This window comes from Asparagus officinalis, chromosome 9 (assembly GCF_001876935.1).
Source record: "Asparagus officinalis chromosome 9, Aspof.V1, whole genome shotgun sequence".
In the NCBI taxonomy this organism is placed as follows: Eukaryota; Viridiplantae; Streptophyta; class Magnoliopsida; order Asparagales; family Asparagaceae; genus Asparagus; species Asparagus officinalis.
Window position 1 is genome coordinate 6482371 of NC_033802.1, and position 17988 is coordinate 6500358.

The 17988-nt window shown below is 35.9% G+C and overlaps 1 protein-coding gene across 2 annotated transcripts; it reads right to left on the minus strand.

Moving 5' to 3' along the window:
* Window positions 1562–17770, minus strand: LOC109823865 (non-lysosomal glucosylceramidase-like). 2 transcript variants are annotated; one of them, XM_020390286.1, is made up of 20 exons: window positions 17696–17770; window positions 11009–11091; window positions 10499–10609; window positions 9684–9740; window positions 9480–9550; window positions 8740–8839; window positions 8477–8547; window positions 8098–8198; window positions 7904–8007; window positions 7767–7820; window positions 7525–7580; window positions 7383–7421; window positions 7090–7234; window positions 6137–6318; window positions 5987–6054; window positions 5021–5093; window positions 4884–4945; window positions 3885–4809; window positions 3346–3636; window positions 1562–2033 (listed from the first exon to the last, which is right to left on the minus strand). In XM_020390286.1, exons 2-20 carry the CDS (start codon window positions 11078–11080, stop codon window positions 1760–1762), a joined length of 2856 nt encoding a protein of 951 aa, XP_020245875.1. In that variant the 5' UTR covers window positions 11081–11091; window positions 17696–17770; the 3' UTR covers window positions 1562–1759. The 2 variants fall into 2 exon arrangements, with proteins under 2 accessions (XP_020245875.1, XP_020245874.1); XM_020390285.1 differs by having other exon boundaries at window positions 11009–11095.

Genomic DNA, 17988 nt, shown 5'->3' on the forward strand with positions numbered 1-17988 from the left:
AAACCCTCTGAAAGTTTGCAGAAAACCCCCTGAAAGTTTGCAAAAAACCCCCTAAATTTTTTGCAAAAAACCCCCTGAAAGTTTGTAGGAAACCCCCCCTAAAAGTTTGCCAAAACCCCCTAAAAATTTGCAAGTAGATCCCTGAAACTTACATAAGGCCATTGGAGGTGCTATCAGCCGCAGAGTTGATGATATTGGAGAAGGGTTGCGAACTCTTCTATTGGATTGAGGTCGTTCGCGGCCATTTTGGTGAACTACGTTCGGCTTGATTCCTTGGGCAAGAGGATACGTAGGCAGTCTTTCAGATGCAGCCGGGTTGGATTTTGATGGGGTGAGATCGATTTGGTGAGTTGATACTGACATTTGGAGAGTGTTTGCATTCTCATTTGGGTTCTCGACTTGTTATGGATTGAGTCTGTTGTCGTGAATTATTCCACGGTGTACTGGACATAACAAGTGAGACATTTGGTTTGGTCGGTATCGGCTCAGTTTTGGGAAAACTTCACCGAGGTGGAGAATTGTGAATTATGTGGGGTCCACCCATGTGAAAGCAAAGCTAAATCAATCACGTGAATGAAGGACACGTGATTGGAGAAGCCACATGAAGAGATTTCGGTTTTTTGTTTTGTTCAGTGGACAAAGAGGCCGGCCCACCCGCTTTCACCTTTGTGCTATATAATCATCTTTCAACAATTCCTAGGTCGGTGAGCAAGCAGAGGGGACGAAACTTTTGTGGCGGCTGGGAGAAAGGCAAAGGTTTTTTGCGGTGGGAGAACTCTATTCTTAGCGGCGTTTTGGCGGCTGCGGAAGCAAAGTGCAAAAGTGTTGGCAGCGTTCTTTTTGGGCGGCGTGCAAAGAGTCATTTTGTACTTTTGAGAGAGATATTTGTGTGAGAGGTTTGAGAGATTGTGTGAGGGTTTAGATTGAGTGATTGTAAACCCTAGTTGTATCTCTCCCTCTAATAGTAGATCTCCCCCTCCTTGCCCCGTGGACGTAGGCAGTTTGCGGAAACACGTAAAATTGATTGTTTGAGTTTGTGGCAATTGTAATAGTTTTTAGGATCCCTTGGCGCGCAGTCCTAGAGCTGACGAGAGGAAGAGCAAATATCCCACTTTGATGGGATATTAGGCTTCAGATTCTTGTTCCCTTTGAGAAACAAGAATTCTTATCGATCTTTCTCTCTTATTGTGCACCAGAAACTCTGCCGAAATTTCCGCTGCGCACAACATGTGATTCTTGTTCTTGCTTCTTGTTTTCAACATTCACCATCTCCCATCTATTTATAGGGAGGATATGCCTCTTGGGTACACCACATTCATTGCATGAGGAAGTCCAAAGACTAGTCATTCCTTTTCCCAATGCACGGGGAAAGACAATCTATCAATGCATGCATGTAGTCAACCACAAATTCTCCATGAATTAAATCCATATTAATTCATCATGGGGATGGACCATATTCCCATCAAGTACATCACTTTCAGTTTTCGTCACAGCCATATTTGTTAACGCTGACACATCAATGTTGACTTTAGCCATCCAGACGTACGTGGATGTGCCGGAAAAAAGGAAAAAAGAACTTTTTATTTACGAAGTACTTTGACAATGTAATTTACAAATAAAACCCAGAAAAAGAGCAATGCCGCCTTTTATTGTTACAGTAATAATGCACATACAATCAATCAATGCAGTCACAAAATAAGTATACAAGTTCCTTTATTCAACGTAGATGAGTAAGCCCCTTAAGGCTTTGAAACCGCCATTAAGACCTCAGCCTATTACAAGTGATCTCGTAGATAACCCGAAGAATACTTTTATGATGCTCTTCTTCAGGCAATTTGAGTAACTTCGCAACTTTAGAGAATGACATGTGATGCTTTAGATTAGCTTCTTCTTTTGTGTCAGATTCAACATCTTTGTGTAGCTTCGGAGGCGATAATGCCCATTGCATTGCCCATATCGCCAGTGGACGCATGTAGCAGAGAGACCTGTATTCACCCTTTGCATTCCAGGCTTCAGGGGTTTGAAAAGAGTACCTATCAAAAAGTGAAGAATTGGTGAGCATTGCAAGTGAATCAAAAGGAAAGATCATTATGAAGTATTAAAGATAATTTTGGATAATATCAAAGTTAAAAATACATCATCTAGTTGAATATAACAGGAGCTTTGATAAAGTTTCCGGTAACTAATACCGACAAAGTTAAAAATACATCATCTAGTTGAATATAACAGGAGCTTTGATAAGGTTTCAGGTAACTAATACAATCGACAAAAGTTTGAAGGGTGCATGTATTAGAAGTTTGAAGAGTTGCTCTTGGAAATTGTCAAGAGCAATTATGAAGATTGATTTGTCCTTGGAGATAGCAAAGGAGAAAGGCTATAAAAGGGCATGTGTTAGTGCTAAGGAAGTCATCCTCCGGGTGAGAGGAAGGATCCTCTTAGAACTCTCGAGTGATCGGTGTTCTCGGGTTCTATGCGTGATATGATGGTAGGTCTTGGAGCTCTTGAATGAACAGTGTTCTCAGTTTCCTTGAGAGATGTGAGATGTGTGAGGGTTTTCAAGTTTGTCCAAGCAGAACTTTTGTCGATTATATTAGTTGTATTGGTCTGTGACGATAGCGGATGAGAGACCGTGGATGCAGACAAGTTTTGTTGAACCACGTAAGAAACCCTTGGTGTAGTTTTGTTGCTTGTGATCCATATTGTGTGCGGTGCTTATGTGCTCCAATAATCCCCAACAAAGTCTTCATGTCTCGTTTTGGGACATCAATATGTGATTGTGAAATTATTAATATGACTTATAAAACGAATGTAATTATGAACGAACTATAAATTTATGATTATATATTTGAGTATTCAGTTGTGAGACTTCCTACTAAAGCCATATCTTTTATTAAGATATTTTGTATCAGGATATATTGTTCTTAATTCTTAAAATTATTACAAATAGTTTTTATATTTTTAATTTAATTAAATAGTAAGAAAATATTTTGCTTGTAATAATGATGTTATGCTTCGAAATTTTGATGATTCTAGTTATTGAAGTCATGATGAATAGTTTGTATCCATAAACTATGTAAATAAGTAACAGACAAAATAACTTACGTTATACATTATGTTTTTTTTCCTTTAACCCTTAACAAGAGGTAGAGTATTACGTTGTACGTTATCGTTATTTTCAACATTGGTTAAATGATCCATTGCTAATGAAGATCTTTGATGTTGTAGCAATAAATAAATAAATAAATAAACTGGGAGTTATAAATAGAAAGAAACATAATGTTGTAACTGTGTGCTATCTTTAAAGGTGATTACATATCACAGTTAGTGAAGGAAAATCTGACTTACCCGGCCCCTTGCTCAGACCACGCAGTTTCATAGACGCCTTGAGCAGTTTTGAATCCCATGTCAACCATACCTTCTTGGATCATAGCAGAAGCAACAGCATATGTAACTCCAGGCCATATCTCTCTCGATTGCATTGCAGACAAATCAACATTACCATCTGGTTTCATCCCATTAACTGCGCCACCTTTTCCATCCTTGAACTTGAGGACGTTGAAAGAGTAAATTTTTTCAAAAGCACTTTGCGCTTTTTCCGCGTCAACTATTGAGTTTAGGCCGCACGCTGCAGCGTACCTTAAAGATGATGGATGACCAAATGCACATGCAATGAATTATGGATAAGTTGATTAGTAGTGATCTGACTATGCTAATCTGTAATTCAGTAAATTGCTTCTAAGTAGCATATAAGATAGCAAATATATAGTGTACTCTGGTTGATAGTAGAACAATAAAACAAGCATTAAATTTTGTCAAGAATCACCTTAATAAGAAAGTAATATATTTGTCTCAAATCTAAACTATAAAATCTATCAGAAAGTTACCATTGTCCAGCTAACTGATCAGCCTGTATAGACGAGCTTGTCTTTCCATCGCTTTCATCATAGTTAAAGTACGAACCATTCCATAGTTTCATATATACTAATCTTGCCTTCTCATATTTATCCCAAAACATTGCTTCTGAAGCTTTGTCGCCAACTTCGCGTGCCATAGCTGAAGCAGCCTGTAGAGCTGCCACCCAAAGTCCTCCACAATATGCACTAACACCTGTAACTGACCAAACATCATAAGTTTGATCAGGGAATCCTTCATTTTCTATCATTCCATCTCCATCCTTATCAAATTGATCCATATAAGCCATGGCAGTATAGACTGCTGGCCAAACTTCTCGTGCAAAGGACTTATCACCAGTGACTACTATATCCCTATAAACTTGCAGAACAAATTTAGGATTTAGATCTTTCCACCTATCTGTGTTATGAAGTGTATAAGCATTTAATTTGAACCATGGATCGAATAGCCCGAGGTCATGGGGAACAGCTCCTAGAACTTTTCTAGCAGCCCACTTGCCATTACTTAGAAGTTTAACCTTTTCAGGATCATGCACCATTACTGCTCGAGCAAAGTCTCTCTGAATGCTGAGCTCAAGTTTTGGAAATAGCATGGAGAGTGCGAAAGATGAGTAGAAATGAACATCGTATGTGTTCCACATTAGATACTCAATCCCTTCAAGATAGAGAAAATGACCAATATGCTCATCGTCTTCAAGCAATAATGTTACAGAGCCAGAATTTGATGCGATAGGAGTGTGCATTTTCTCAAGAACTGATGCCATCCTGTCCAAGATGTCAGCTGCAGTATTGTTTTCTGGAATGACTTTAGCTAAGTTTCCACGATCAAAATTTGATTTATCGAGGGAAAACTTTCTTTCTTCAATTGCTGTCAGACTATGTAGCGGTGATGACCCGTCTGTATAAAGACATAGCGATTTTAATTTATCAAGTTAATAATACCTTCTAACGGATCAAAAGAGATGCCAAAACCTGTCCATATCGTCCCTCCAGCATTGAGATAGTAGAGCTCATTGAAAAGAGTGACGGGATACCTGCCAAGAACTTTCAAACTTCAATCATATTATTTGCCAGTAAGTTACTAAGCAATCAGGTTAACAAAATTGTACCATTCTGGAAGTCTTTTGTCTTGTAGAATTGGTCTTTGCCATTCTTCAATTTGGGATTCCCACGTTTGATGTTCTTAAGTTGAAGTAAAAAGAAATCAAATCATTAGTAAATTACTTATCAAATCATCCTATAAATATAAATATTTGGGCACAGCGATTGTCCAATTTTCAGACACAATAAGAAAATCTATATGTCTTTTGAATACATGTATGCTCTCATATAGCTAGGTATTTTTGCTGCTATTCCTATATGTCAGAACCTAATTTTGGTGCAATGATTGATAAAATAGTTAGTATTTTCTCAAAAGAAATCAAAAGACACGCACCAACTAGTATACGAGTTTGCAGTTTACAATTTTGTAAATATCAAACATGGGTTAAAACAAATGGAGAATAGTTAGATTAGTCTAGCAAGTTAACTAGGTTAATCAAGAAACTAAACAATCAACTAAATAACATCAGAAGAGTTAAATTCCCCACCTATCACTAGCTTTCCAGTCCTAGGGCTTGCTCCAGTTTGAATACATTCAACTCAATTCGGATTCTGGACTAGTGGTGTGAAAAGTCTTACTTTCACTAACATTTCTGTTTTGGTGATACAGGTTAAGCTTAAAATTACCATCACGTCAGCCAGGTCCCTCTTTGATGCATCAAAATATGTATGCATGTAGAAGTATCAGAAAGCTAACATCAGCAAAATCAATTAAATTTTGCTCAAATACATAATATATATATATCTATCATTCAATATAAACTAAAGCAGTGAGGCTATCCATATCTCATATAAACTGTGTACTGTACACCAATATTTATTTGTATTCAGTTCAAAATGTTTACCTAAATTTTTTCAGAAAAAGAAAACAGAAATAGTAAGTGGAATAATCAAGAAATTATCTAGAATAAGTAAAGGCTCATCAGAATCACTAAAAGATTGATATGTACTTTGATAAGATTATAAGTAATTACCTATTATGGCATCATGTACAAGTCTTGCTGCTGCATCTCCATCAGTCCCATAAAATTTGGTATAACGTCTGATGTAATGAATTATGCCAGCATGAGCACCATAATTAGCCTTGTTAACGAAATTATTCAGTCTTGAATAGCTCCCTTTACCTGTGATAAATCTTCCCACTAGGAAACTTTACTTCTGGGCAAGCCCATGCCAAAGAAAATTTTACAGTATGAGCAGCTTGAGGAGGAATCATCACAGAAGCTGCTATAGCCGCACCAATAGATGACCCTGGCTCCGAATGCATAATTTTATCGGTCGAACCAAGGTTGTCAAAGGACCCATGCTATTAGATAAAACATATAGCAACTTATCAAGCAGAAGTTATGAAAATTAAGAAACAAAATAACATTTCACTTCAACTTAAGAAGTAGTGTATTAACTGCTACATTTGCACTTGTATTTTGATAACAGGAATTAGTGAGTGGAGCATACATGGAAATCGACTAGATAAATAAATAGAATAAAGTGGCACATAATGATTAAGCAAGGTGATGTGGGCATGACAGCATAACAATAGCATTTGGCGCTTACATCTAGTACTGCTTGCAATATTAGTTAGCAGCTGAAAAGGTAATATAATTCCTGTGCTAATTTGGATAACCTTATATATGAGTTGTCATGTCATGTGGCACAGGAGGTTAATACTTAATATATAATTTGATAGGTTGATAATATTGAGAATGTTAGAAAAAGCACTTGAGGTGTCAGGTTCAGGCTATTTCACATCCTTTCGACATATCAGGCATATCAAAATTGCAATCACCATCTTTTTGCAAGGGCTTTACGCACATCTTCGGATTTTCCTATTATCTATACTTACAATCTATACTTGTAAGGCTTACCACCACATTTTCAAATTGGTGTAGAAACGGATAAGTTCTTTTCATATTAGCATGTGGGACTTTCATGAGAACTGAAATGCTGAAGAAGACAGTATTAAAAGAAGGGATTGTGCTTGGATTAAATTTCACAAGGATGTTGACATGAAAGAAGAGGAATACTTTTATATATCAAGAAGAATCTGCAATGTGGGGAAATCAACAAATGGAACAACCTTTTTAATTTCATGCCACATATCACTTGCTGTGAATCCAACTGAATTTCCAGATATCACAAAACAAGGGCATTCAGAGACATGCACATCAGCTGTTTCTTGTGCTGCTATAGCAAATGTTACTGGTGATTGCCCATTTGCAGTGCTGCATGCATATAAACATTGCTTAACACTATTCCTTAGTACGAAATTAGCATGAAGATTGTAAGGAATTGTTACTCTTGGGTGAAAAAAAATTTGACACTTGGGTGCTAGCATGAAATGGGCATGGTCAAAATTTGAGTTGAACTCACTTGTGATGCAGAAGAACTCCACGCACACCATCTTTTTCACTAAATTATCAGAAAAGAGTGTCAGTTTTAACTCAGTTATAAGAAGAAGGGTAACAGCTATGAAGATAATAAGGAAATTGTATTCTTGGACACTTGGACTTACGTCATCTTGGAGTTTGAATGATAACCAGAAAACTCAGAATTCCCACCCACGGAATTCTGCAAAAAATAGAACATGAGAACTAAAAGGTTACATGGTTCGTTTCAACATTTTAGATTGGAACAAATGTATTCAATTAAATTTCCTGAAGTGTAACCAGCATCTTTGTAGTGTCCACAACAAAGACGCAATTAGATGGTGAAAAGGTTGAGGTATAAGAAGAAAGTTAAAGCACTTAGACTTACCGCCCATGAATAGAGCAAAGTTACTTCTGCAGCAGTATTCCCTGAATTGGTAAGCTGAAATTTGTCACAGTTTGTAAAGCAACTTCTCAACAACGAGTCTTGTAATTATCAAAGTACATGATAATAGAAGGACCTACCGTGAATGCAAATAATGCAACAGGTAAACTACTTTGTTGATAGTTGTGGGGAATAAAAGGTGAAACCTGACGGCAAGTTATTGTTAACTCCGGGTCAGGTTCCCCTGCATTGGTAAACACATAACAGCTAATATAACAGCCATAACACAACAATTATAGAAGTCAGGAATCAACTCTTTGAAAATAATGTTTACCATTATAAATGGTCCAAGCCCTTGGATACAGAGCGTGATAGGTAGAATTTTTCCCATTCAGGTTCCAATCCCAGGAGCCAATTCCTGAAACGGAACTTTCCCTGGAAACATCAAGAAGCATATGAATATAGATATAAGTTGATTTACATCCTTGATAATGTAGCAATAAAAATTAAAAGTTTAAGTCAAATGTGTATGATCCCAATTCTCTCCTCTAGATCCACTTACATAGGAGGCATCCTTAGACCTGCGACTTATCTATCACAAGCAAAAACATTTATTACCAAATACCAACACTCCTGAACTCCTCTCTACCAAATATGCAGAGTTATTCCATGAATATAAAAAATACAGGAGGTGTATGAAAAAAAATTCTTACTTGAGCCTTTTCGGGTTGCCTGGGGAGAGTACAGTCGAGTATCTTTTACCATCTGAGCGTGAAACGAAAACCTATCCAGTAAAATGGCATCAGGTGAATCATAGGAAAGAATCGAGATTCTTGTCTGTGATAAGATGGTTGAAAAAGAAGCCTCGAGACTTCAGCCAAAATAAAATTAATTAAGTATCACGGGGTTTATTATTCTAGATCTTTTTTCATTTAATCTGGCACTAATTGAGTTAAATGAAAGGCTTCACACTCACTGAGAATTGATTTGCTAAGACAGATTTGTCTTCACGTACTCCAGGAAACAGTTGCCATCGTTGAAAGTCGCCTCTATAGCTTCTTCCGATGCTGCCTGCACTGGTGGTTTTAATTCCAGAGTTGAGAGTACAAGTGACGGCATCTTATGGATAAAAAACAAAATAAAACAGTTAAAAAGGGAAAATAGAAAACATAAAGGGTGAACAAACTGTTCCAAAAGCAAAGGGTAGGATACACAAAGAGAGTCCACTGAGCACATTTCCATTAATTAACTATCAATGACGAAACTATCATTGTAATTGTTTGCTCTTAGTCTTGAATTTGGTTAGTTTCCTTGAGAATTTTTCCATCCTTAAAAGTAATTTTCTCTCCTGCTTACCTGCTATATTTTTCTAAAATAAGTTGCTAGTCATTCATTTGTTTTGAGCTTAGCATATAATGTCATATTTGAATGTAATATAGTCGGCTATGTAGAACTACAGTATCTAGATACAGCATAGCACTGCAAGCCATACAGGCCGGGAGTAGGTAACAAACTTCTTTCCTTCCAGTTCTACTAGTGAAAGGTGTGCACTGTAGATATTTAACCAGAATCGTAAGTTTGTCTACAAGTATTACAAAAAATGGATAGCTATGAATAGTTACCTAAATTACATTTCTTGCTGTTTCTATTCTTATGATAATGAGTGCAAGCTAAGCAGTTATATTGAAAATATAGTAAAAGAGTTTCATGGCCCACCCGATGCCACCCAATGGAACACCTTGACAAGACGTTGTGCAATTCTTTTTTATGGGATCGATTACTATATCCTGGAAAAGGACAAACAATTTCCATGAGACGTCAAATAAAGATCCAAAAGCAAGTATTTTGAAAAAGTGGGGAAAAGGAAATATCATAACGGAATGTTGCCAAAAGTTTTTCTCTCATGAATTAAGGAAATACCCTTCCTTGTGCCATTTCCTGTATGAGATGTCGCCCTAAACGAAGGCCTAATGGAGCCTGCCAGAAATCAGTAAGTAAATAAACAAACCAACCAAGAAAAGAACTAGAGACAAGTTACATGCATACATACTATTATTTTCTGATAGGTAATGGTAATATGAATCTTGTTTCCAGATCATAAGATAAATTCAAGAAAAGGCTTCTATTTTCTGGCGATTATACTATTGACTGTGAGCTATTTTGTGCATATATGCACACAATTATAACAAGTACTTAACTTCTGGAAAAGCATGATGATATTGTTGGAGAGTAAACAGATACCTCTCAGAATTTAATCAGCCTTAAAACAGAGTTTGAAACCAAATTAATCCAAAATCTGAGACTGTTAGAAATTGGTCCCAGCTTTCTATTAAAGTGCATCGACGCCCTTTTATAATTCTTCCAATGTGGGATACACACTTAAATCCTCAATAGTGGTCCTCATGGAGAGATAAATACCTCCAACAAAAAACTCGCAATCCTTCAACTAATTTAGTGGATGAGAACAAGACATCACCAGACAATTATTCTATAGACCATACACCATAAAAATCTGCAAACCTGACTAGAAAAAGAACTGAATGCAAGATGGTGCTGAAAAGAGATTATAGTGTCTGCCAGCTAACATGAAATCAATCAAATATCTCAGATAACTGCTAAAAAATGACCATTTCCTTATACGAATAGTGTATCAAATAATTAAATGAAAAACAATCAACCTGGAAAAAAAGCTTAATTGTGAAAAGATACATAAGCATCTGGCATTTGAAAATTACCAACTCCAGCATCTCTCTAAAATTCAGAGTAAATTCTGCCAGTTCATGTCCCTGATCGCTTAAATTTCGTTTCCATGTTAAAAATGCCGGTTGTCCAGGATCAACATTAACCTATAATAATAAAGCGTAAAAGGTAAATCATAGATGACACAATGAAAGTTTGCTGTAAACATGAGAGGGGTGGGGGGACAAACTGTAAGAATAATATACTTTATTACAAGTTAACTTATAAGTGCAGACACCAACTTTGACCTAAGTACCACAATAAAGAAACGATGACGGGAAATACATATGCATAGAGTTATTATACAAATCCTTCCCAGCATTCTTTCATGTCTTATTTCAAAATGTTTATTTAACCTTTAATACGTCCGCTATATGTGTCTTGAATTCTATGAATAGGATCCATCTGATAGCACCATCTGAATTATGATGCAGAAATTAAACCATGAAACTTGTAAAAGATTGCATTAAGTACTAAAGCAGCTTGCTTGAATTATAAGGGCTTACTGTATCATCTTTCTCGGCGAGGCTATGATTCAAAGTATCAATCTCCCCATTGTCAAATCCATTCTCAGACATCTTTATCCAGCCTACCTGATCAAGCTGGCACCATCATTCCAAGCATATATTGATGCAAAATGAAAGTAACACATTTTGACAATTCATGTAGGTAAACCACCAAAGACAGCAAATAATGAAATGAATATGCAGTAATTAGCAGTTTAATCCCAATGACTTAATAGTCATTTCATGAAAAAAAAAAAGAGTTAAACAAGGTGTTCATTACTCTTTTGGTTATGTGCCAAATAAATTCTTAAAAAGGAAACAAATTGAAACCCACCAAGTGTCAAATACAAAAAGAGACTGAGTGGTATATCCTACATGTCTGCATCATGCTATCTAGGGAAGCATGTAATCCGGAGTCCCCTACTGATGCTAGTATTTATGGGATTAGTGTCATTAAGAGATGCTCTCACCCTACTTTCGAAATTTTCTAACTCTACTTGGAACACAAATAAGTAAATCAATAAATCCAATACTAAAAACAAAAACGCACCAATAATAATAGTATCTTAATTAAAAATGGATGATAAATCAATTTTCTCTTCTGTTAGCAACTATGTTATGATTGGCTCCGGATGTGATGCCCCACGAATAGTCCCACATCGAGAAATTGATAAAGTTTATGAGGTTCTAAATGATAGGTCTTGAGAGTCAAGTGTAACATTGACTAGTCAATTTTAATAGTAGAATGAGCCAAACCGGTGATGCAATCAGTGGCCCAATTCTTACATCATGCCAACGGGCTTGGAGCTCAGGACGTGACAAATGGTACTAGAGCAGTATGTTGATCAGAAGTGTGGAACTAAGTGCTATGCGGTACTAAGTGTTACATTACATGAGTGTGGTGAGAGTCATCTCTAGAATCCACATAGCAAGAATCCACATCGGCCATGAGGATGTTACGTATTAAAGGTGGGTGTGTTAGGACGTAGTCTATATAATATCTCTTGTTTGGGTAATAACAAACACTCATTTGGTACTAGTATTTGCTTGAGATGATATAGTACACGTAAATACAAGTATAAGAAGTGAATGAGGAAAAACGACGAGAAAATCAGCTCGAAAGTTGATTTCGACGCCATTGATAGTAGGCATCCATCATCGATGGTAGAAAAAGCTCATTGATGGTCAACAACATCATCAATTACTTTTACTCTAGACACTTTCATATCATTAATGGGCCTCGACACTGTCGACGGTCAAGAGCCACCATCGATGGTAAACATGCTGATTGCAGAATTTTCAGATTTAATCTCATTCGTTCTTCATTTCTTCTATATCCAGTCTCTACGAAGTTTAGGATATCTCTTTCCGGCCTATTGGAGAATCTATATCATTGAAAGAGAGAGAGAAGATGAGAGTTCTAGGGTTTATTTGTGAGAGATTTCATTGAAGGATTAGAACCCGGGAGCGTCATCAAACTCTTACTCATCATGCACAACATCTTCAGATTGTTTCAGTGAGAGTTGTCATTGGATTGGTTCTCTACACCATTCTTCATTGAACTATGCTTATATTCATCTAAGGACGGTTTGTCTAACAAAAGGGCTGTAAGATCTTTCTGATATTCTGAGCTTTAATTGTTTGTCTTCTGTTTTACTTTGAACTTATTTTTATGGCGTGCTGAAGCCGGGATTATTTGAGGGTTAGGACTAGCTAAAGCTAGGTGTTACTCATTGTGAAAAAAATAGGCTAGATGACTGGTTTCGGTTAAATTTTAGGATGCGGTCCTGTAAGCCAACAAAATCGGGTTGGTGATTTAGGAGAACTCTTTGCATAATGCGGAAACTCCTTAGCGAGAAGGAAGAGTGGATATAGAATTGCATTCCGAGCCACTATAAAATCTTGTGAGTTCTTGGTTGGTTGCTATTTATGTTTGATTATCATTGATCGCTTTTATTTTATCTTTTTCCACTGCATATTCTGTGTTCTTGGAGGAAAATGATAGCAATGTTATTCACCCCCTCCCCTATAGGCTTGCATCTCAAATCCAACAGTGATTGTTGCGGTGCCCCACTAAGTCCTACGTCGGGAAATTGATAGAGTTTAGGAAGGTTTAATGTGGGGTCTTTAGAGTTAAGTGTAACATTCAGGCCCGGCTTTGGGGCTGTGCAAAATGAGCGACCGCACAGGGCCCCAAAAAATTGGGGGCCCCAAAATATCCCTTCACCTATAATATCTACCGTTCATTTTACTTCTCAATTGAATCTCGGCCGTTCATTCATATTCAAAAACCCTAAAATCCCTTCAAGGCTTCAACCCTCAATCCCAAAAGCTCAGCCCCCTAAAATCCACCGACCCCCTCTCCTCCGTCTGGACCATCTCCTCCTCTCTTTCGCCACAGACCCCCGCGATTGCCATCACCAGACCTCGCCGCTCGCCTCGCCTCGTCGCCAGACCTCGCCGCTCGCCTCGCCTCGCCACCNNNNGATCGCGAGACGCCTCGCTCGCTGCCCACGATCGCCACCAAACCTCGCTGCCTACGAATCACGATCGCTCACTGCCCACGATCGCCAGACCTCGCCTCTCGTCACACGCCGAACCTCACTCGATGCTGCCCACGATCGCCGCCGCCAAACCCTCGAGGATAAGTAGGTAACTCTCCAGATTGGAGGTGGTATGTACAATTTTCTAACTTTATAACTTAAAGCAATTTTTTGTTTTTTTTTTCTTTCAAAATTTGCATCAATATTGTAATTTTTAGTTTGCAAAAAAAATCCCTAATTTCGATAGTGCAGGATCAAATTACTATTGAGTATTGATGAGTGTACAACCACATTTCTAATAATTGATAAAGAATAAGTCTTTCACTTTCTTGAGTGCAAATAGATTTTTAATGTGTACACTGTAAGTCCGTAAATTAATTTTCACACTGTACTTGTGAACACAACATATATGTGCTATTTTGCTAGAATTATTAGTCTGATGTTTGTTGTCATGACTGGAAGTCTCGGTCGGGAGTGATTAATAGGTGGTTATTTCTGAATCGTTAAACTTAACTGAGATGACCAGAAGTAACTCTTATTTCGCCCATTCTTTTTGTTATTGCAAGATTTGTTAAATTGGTTCCTAATAAACTTTTTGGCTCTTAAACTTCAGGGATCAAGGAGAGTTGGAGACACATCGTCGAAGAAGTCTCGGTCAGGTTGTATTGTTCCAAATCTTTCGGCTTCTTTCAATTTGATTGTAGTATTTATTATTTTATTATAGAAATGCCTCTAAGAAAGTATCCTTCTGGATATGATAAACGCAAGAAAAAAAGAAAAATTGAACAATTTGTCCAAACTCAAAGTGGAGCGCTTGATAAATTCATTGTTAGAGAAACACAAGATTTAGTTGAAAATTCAATTGAAAATGATAACATTAATGATTTGGGCTTGAATGAATATGATAATGAAAATGTTGATGATCAAAGTAAAAATAAAAATGATAATGAAAATGAGAATCAGAATGAAAATAAAAATGAGAATAAAAATGAGAATCAGAATGAAAATAAAAATGAAAGTAAAAATGAGAATCATAATCAGAATGAAAATGATATTGACAATGAAAATGAGAATCAGAATGAAAATGAAAATGATAATGAAAATGAGAATTAGAATGAAAATGAAAATGAAAGTAAAAATGAGAATCAGAATCAGAATGAAAATGATATTGACAATGAAAATGAAAATGAAAATGAAAATGAAAATATTTTAGGCAATGAACAACCTAATCAGTCCATGCTCATGAATTTGAATATTTATGATCCAAGAACTTGGTATAATTTGGACACAAAATCTAGAGATATATTACTTGAAAATAGCCCTATAAGAGATCTATTAGTCGAAAAAGGTCCTAAAGATAAATTAGGAAGATGTTTTTCTTTGGCATTTTACACTAGGTATTTATCAAATGGAGAGAAATGTGATAGGGAATGGTTAGTTTATTCAAAGAATATCAATAAAGTATTCTGTTTTTGTTGTAAATTGTTTAAAAATGGTTTTAAGAAAAGTTTTTTAATAAATGAAGGATTTAATGATTGGCAACATCTTAGTGCTAGGCTTAAAGAACATGAAACAACTAATGAACACATCATTAACATGAGTACTTGGCTTGATTTACGCATCAGTAATACTTGATTGTACTCCAGATGCAAGTCACCGAGAACAAATGACTTTAATATTACGATGTGTCGATATTTCTACAAGCCCGATAAAAATAGAAGAATTTTTTGTAGAATTTTTAAAAGTAAATGATACATCTGGACAAGGACTTTTTGAAGAATTGCAAAATATGCTAAAAGCTCTTAATCTTGATATTGATAATGTACGAGGTCAAGGGTATGATAATGGGTCTAATATGAAAGGGAGACACCAACGTGTACAAAGAAAATTACTTGATATAAATCCTAGAGCTTTATACACGCCTTGTGGTTGTTATAGTCTTAATTTAACACTTTATGATATGGCAAATTGTTGTGGTAAAGCAAAAGACTTTTTTGGAGTGATACAACGTATTTATACATTATTTTCTCACTCAACAAAGCAATGGCAAATTTTGATAAATAATATAAAAGGTTTAACTGTGAAGCCATTGTCGGCTACACGTTAGGAATGCCATATTAAAAGCGTTAAAGCAATTAGATTTCAAACGCTTAAAATAAGAGAAGCACTACTTTAGTTAGCAGAAACTGATAATGACTCTAAAATAAGAAGTGAAGCAGATTCTTTAGCAACGCATGGAATTAGAAATTTTGAATTTTTATTAAGTATGATTATTTGGTATGATATATTGTTTGCTGTTAACTTAATTAGCAAATTTTTACAATTTAAAGACATGCTTATAGATATTGCTATAGATCAAGTAAAAGGATTGATTAGGTTTTTTGAGGATTATAGAGAAGTTAAGCTCACACAAGCTATGACAATTGCTAAAGAAATTGCAACTGAAATGAAAATTGATTCTGTATTTCAAGTAAAACGTCAAATCCGTAGAAAAAGACAATTTGATGAGAATGTTAATGAGGATACAACACAATCAGCTGAAGAATCTTTTAGAATCAATTATTTTTTTGTATATTGTAGATCAAGCTATTGGTTCACTAAAGAAAAGGTTTGAGCAATATAAAGCATATGAAGATATTTTTGGATTTTTGTTTGGTTCAGAAAAGTTAAATTCATTAGATGATAATAATTTAAAAGCATGTTGTGATAATCTTGAAATTGTTCTAAAATATAAAACATTTTCTGATCTTGATGGGAAAGATTTATTTGGAGAACTAAAAATCTTACGAAATATTTTACCAAAAGAAACAAAGATGGCTATTGATATACTGAATTTTTTAAATTTTTAAAAATATGAAATTGTTTTCCAAATGCATGTATTGTTTATAAAATATTATTGACTATACCTGTTACAGTCGCATCTGCAGAAAGAAGTTTTTCAAAATTAAAATTATTAAAATCTTATCTGAGATCGACCATGTCACAAGAAAGACTAAATGGGCTAGCTTTGATATCCATTGAAAATAATTTTATAGATAAAATTGATGTTAAAGGCTTAATTAATGATTTTGCAGCTAAAAATGCAAGGAGGACAATTTTTCGATGATACTTTTTGATGCTAAAGGCTCTGATGTCTCTTATGAAGGTAAGCACAGATACAAAAGGAACATAATATGCAAGTATTTCTTATTGTGGACTATTTGTTCTATTGGAAAGCTTTATTAAGATGAGATTACATGCATTTATCTAATCAGTAACATTTTATTCAGGTGACCGAAGAGATGAAGAATGGACAATAGCACTTGAAAAGTATGTTAAAGACTATCCAGATGTAAAAAAATCAGGTAATATTTTAATGTCTGATCAGTAATATTTTTTCCCTAGCATTTTAGGGATTCAAATTGAAAATTATTGATATTTTGTATATAGAGAAGGGCTTGTGTTTACTTTTCGCACAGGGCCCCTAAAATCTCAGAACCAGCCCTTGTAACATTGACTAGTTAATTTCGATAGCGGATTGAGCCAAACCACGTATGACACTCAATGGGTCTCAGGGCTTACATCCCGCCAATGGGCTTGCCGGCCAGAGAAGTGACGGTGAAATTAAGATAAATGAAGGATTGGGTATGTACCAGTCTCGGGTAACCAAACCCAACCGTGTTTAAAATTTTGGATGGAAAATGTAACAGAGGGACTGATTTCAAAATATGAAAGATACGGGGGACTAATAATATACAAAAAACCCATAGCTAAATACCAATTACTGAAAACTATACCAATTCCTCCAACTTTCCTAATCAGCAATATAATCTGGTTGCCGCTTGCCAACATGCACACAAATGCTTACAGATTTCTTGGGCAAGATAACTTCATAACACCCTTATAGTCCTCATTGCCCCAGTGACACTCACTTTCATCCTCTAATATGATCAAATTGCTTTATTTACTCCAAAGGCTCGTTATTTAGATTATTTTTTCTAGATCAAATACATATGCCCAAGCATCAATTTTCCCAAAAATCGGTTACAGATGGGGGTAAATCGAAGCAAATCAAATAGAAGAAAAAAACTTCAATTAAGAAAATTAAATACAAAAAAAAAATGATGAAGAAATTTTGAGATCGAGCGAGTGAAGAAACCCTAACCTGAGATCGAAGAGGTACAAATTTCAACTCCCTGAAGACGACGCTTTTCTACAAATAAAGAACGCTCAACGGGAATATTAATGTGAGATCAAGATCTGGTTGTTGGTGGTCTGAAAAAAATGTTTATTTTAATGTTTTGAATGGTGGGCGTTCGATCCAGATCGGACGGTGGAGGATCAAAGGCTGTCTTATTCATCGTGTTATTCGTTATTATTGTGGTGGGGTCCAGAGCTTATTTTTTATAATAAAAGTCTAACGAAGATTAATTAGTAATTATCGTGGCAGGATCAGCT

What these genes read in the sequence shown, in the direction of transcription:
- LOC109823865 (XM_020390286.1), bottom strand. Translation starts at nt 11,080, where the DNA reads ATGTCTGAGAATGGATTTGACAATGGGGAGATTGATACTTTGAATCAT. An exon ending in TCGCCGAGAAAGATGATACA is followed by an intron (nt 10,610 to 11,008) that starts GTAAGCCCTTAT and finishes TTATTATTATAG; the next exon opens with GTTAATGTTGATCCTGGACA. An exon ending in AGTGGGAAGATTTATCACAG is followed by an intron (nt 6,055 to 6,136) that starts GTAAAGGGAGCT and finishes TCATTACATCAG; the next exon opens with ACGTTATACCAAATTTTATG.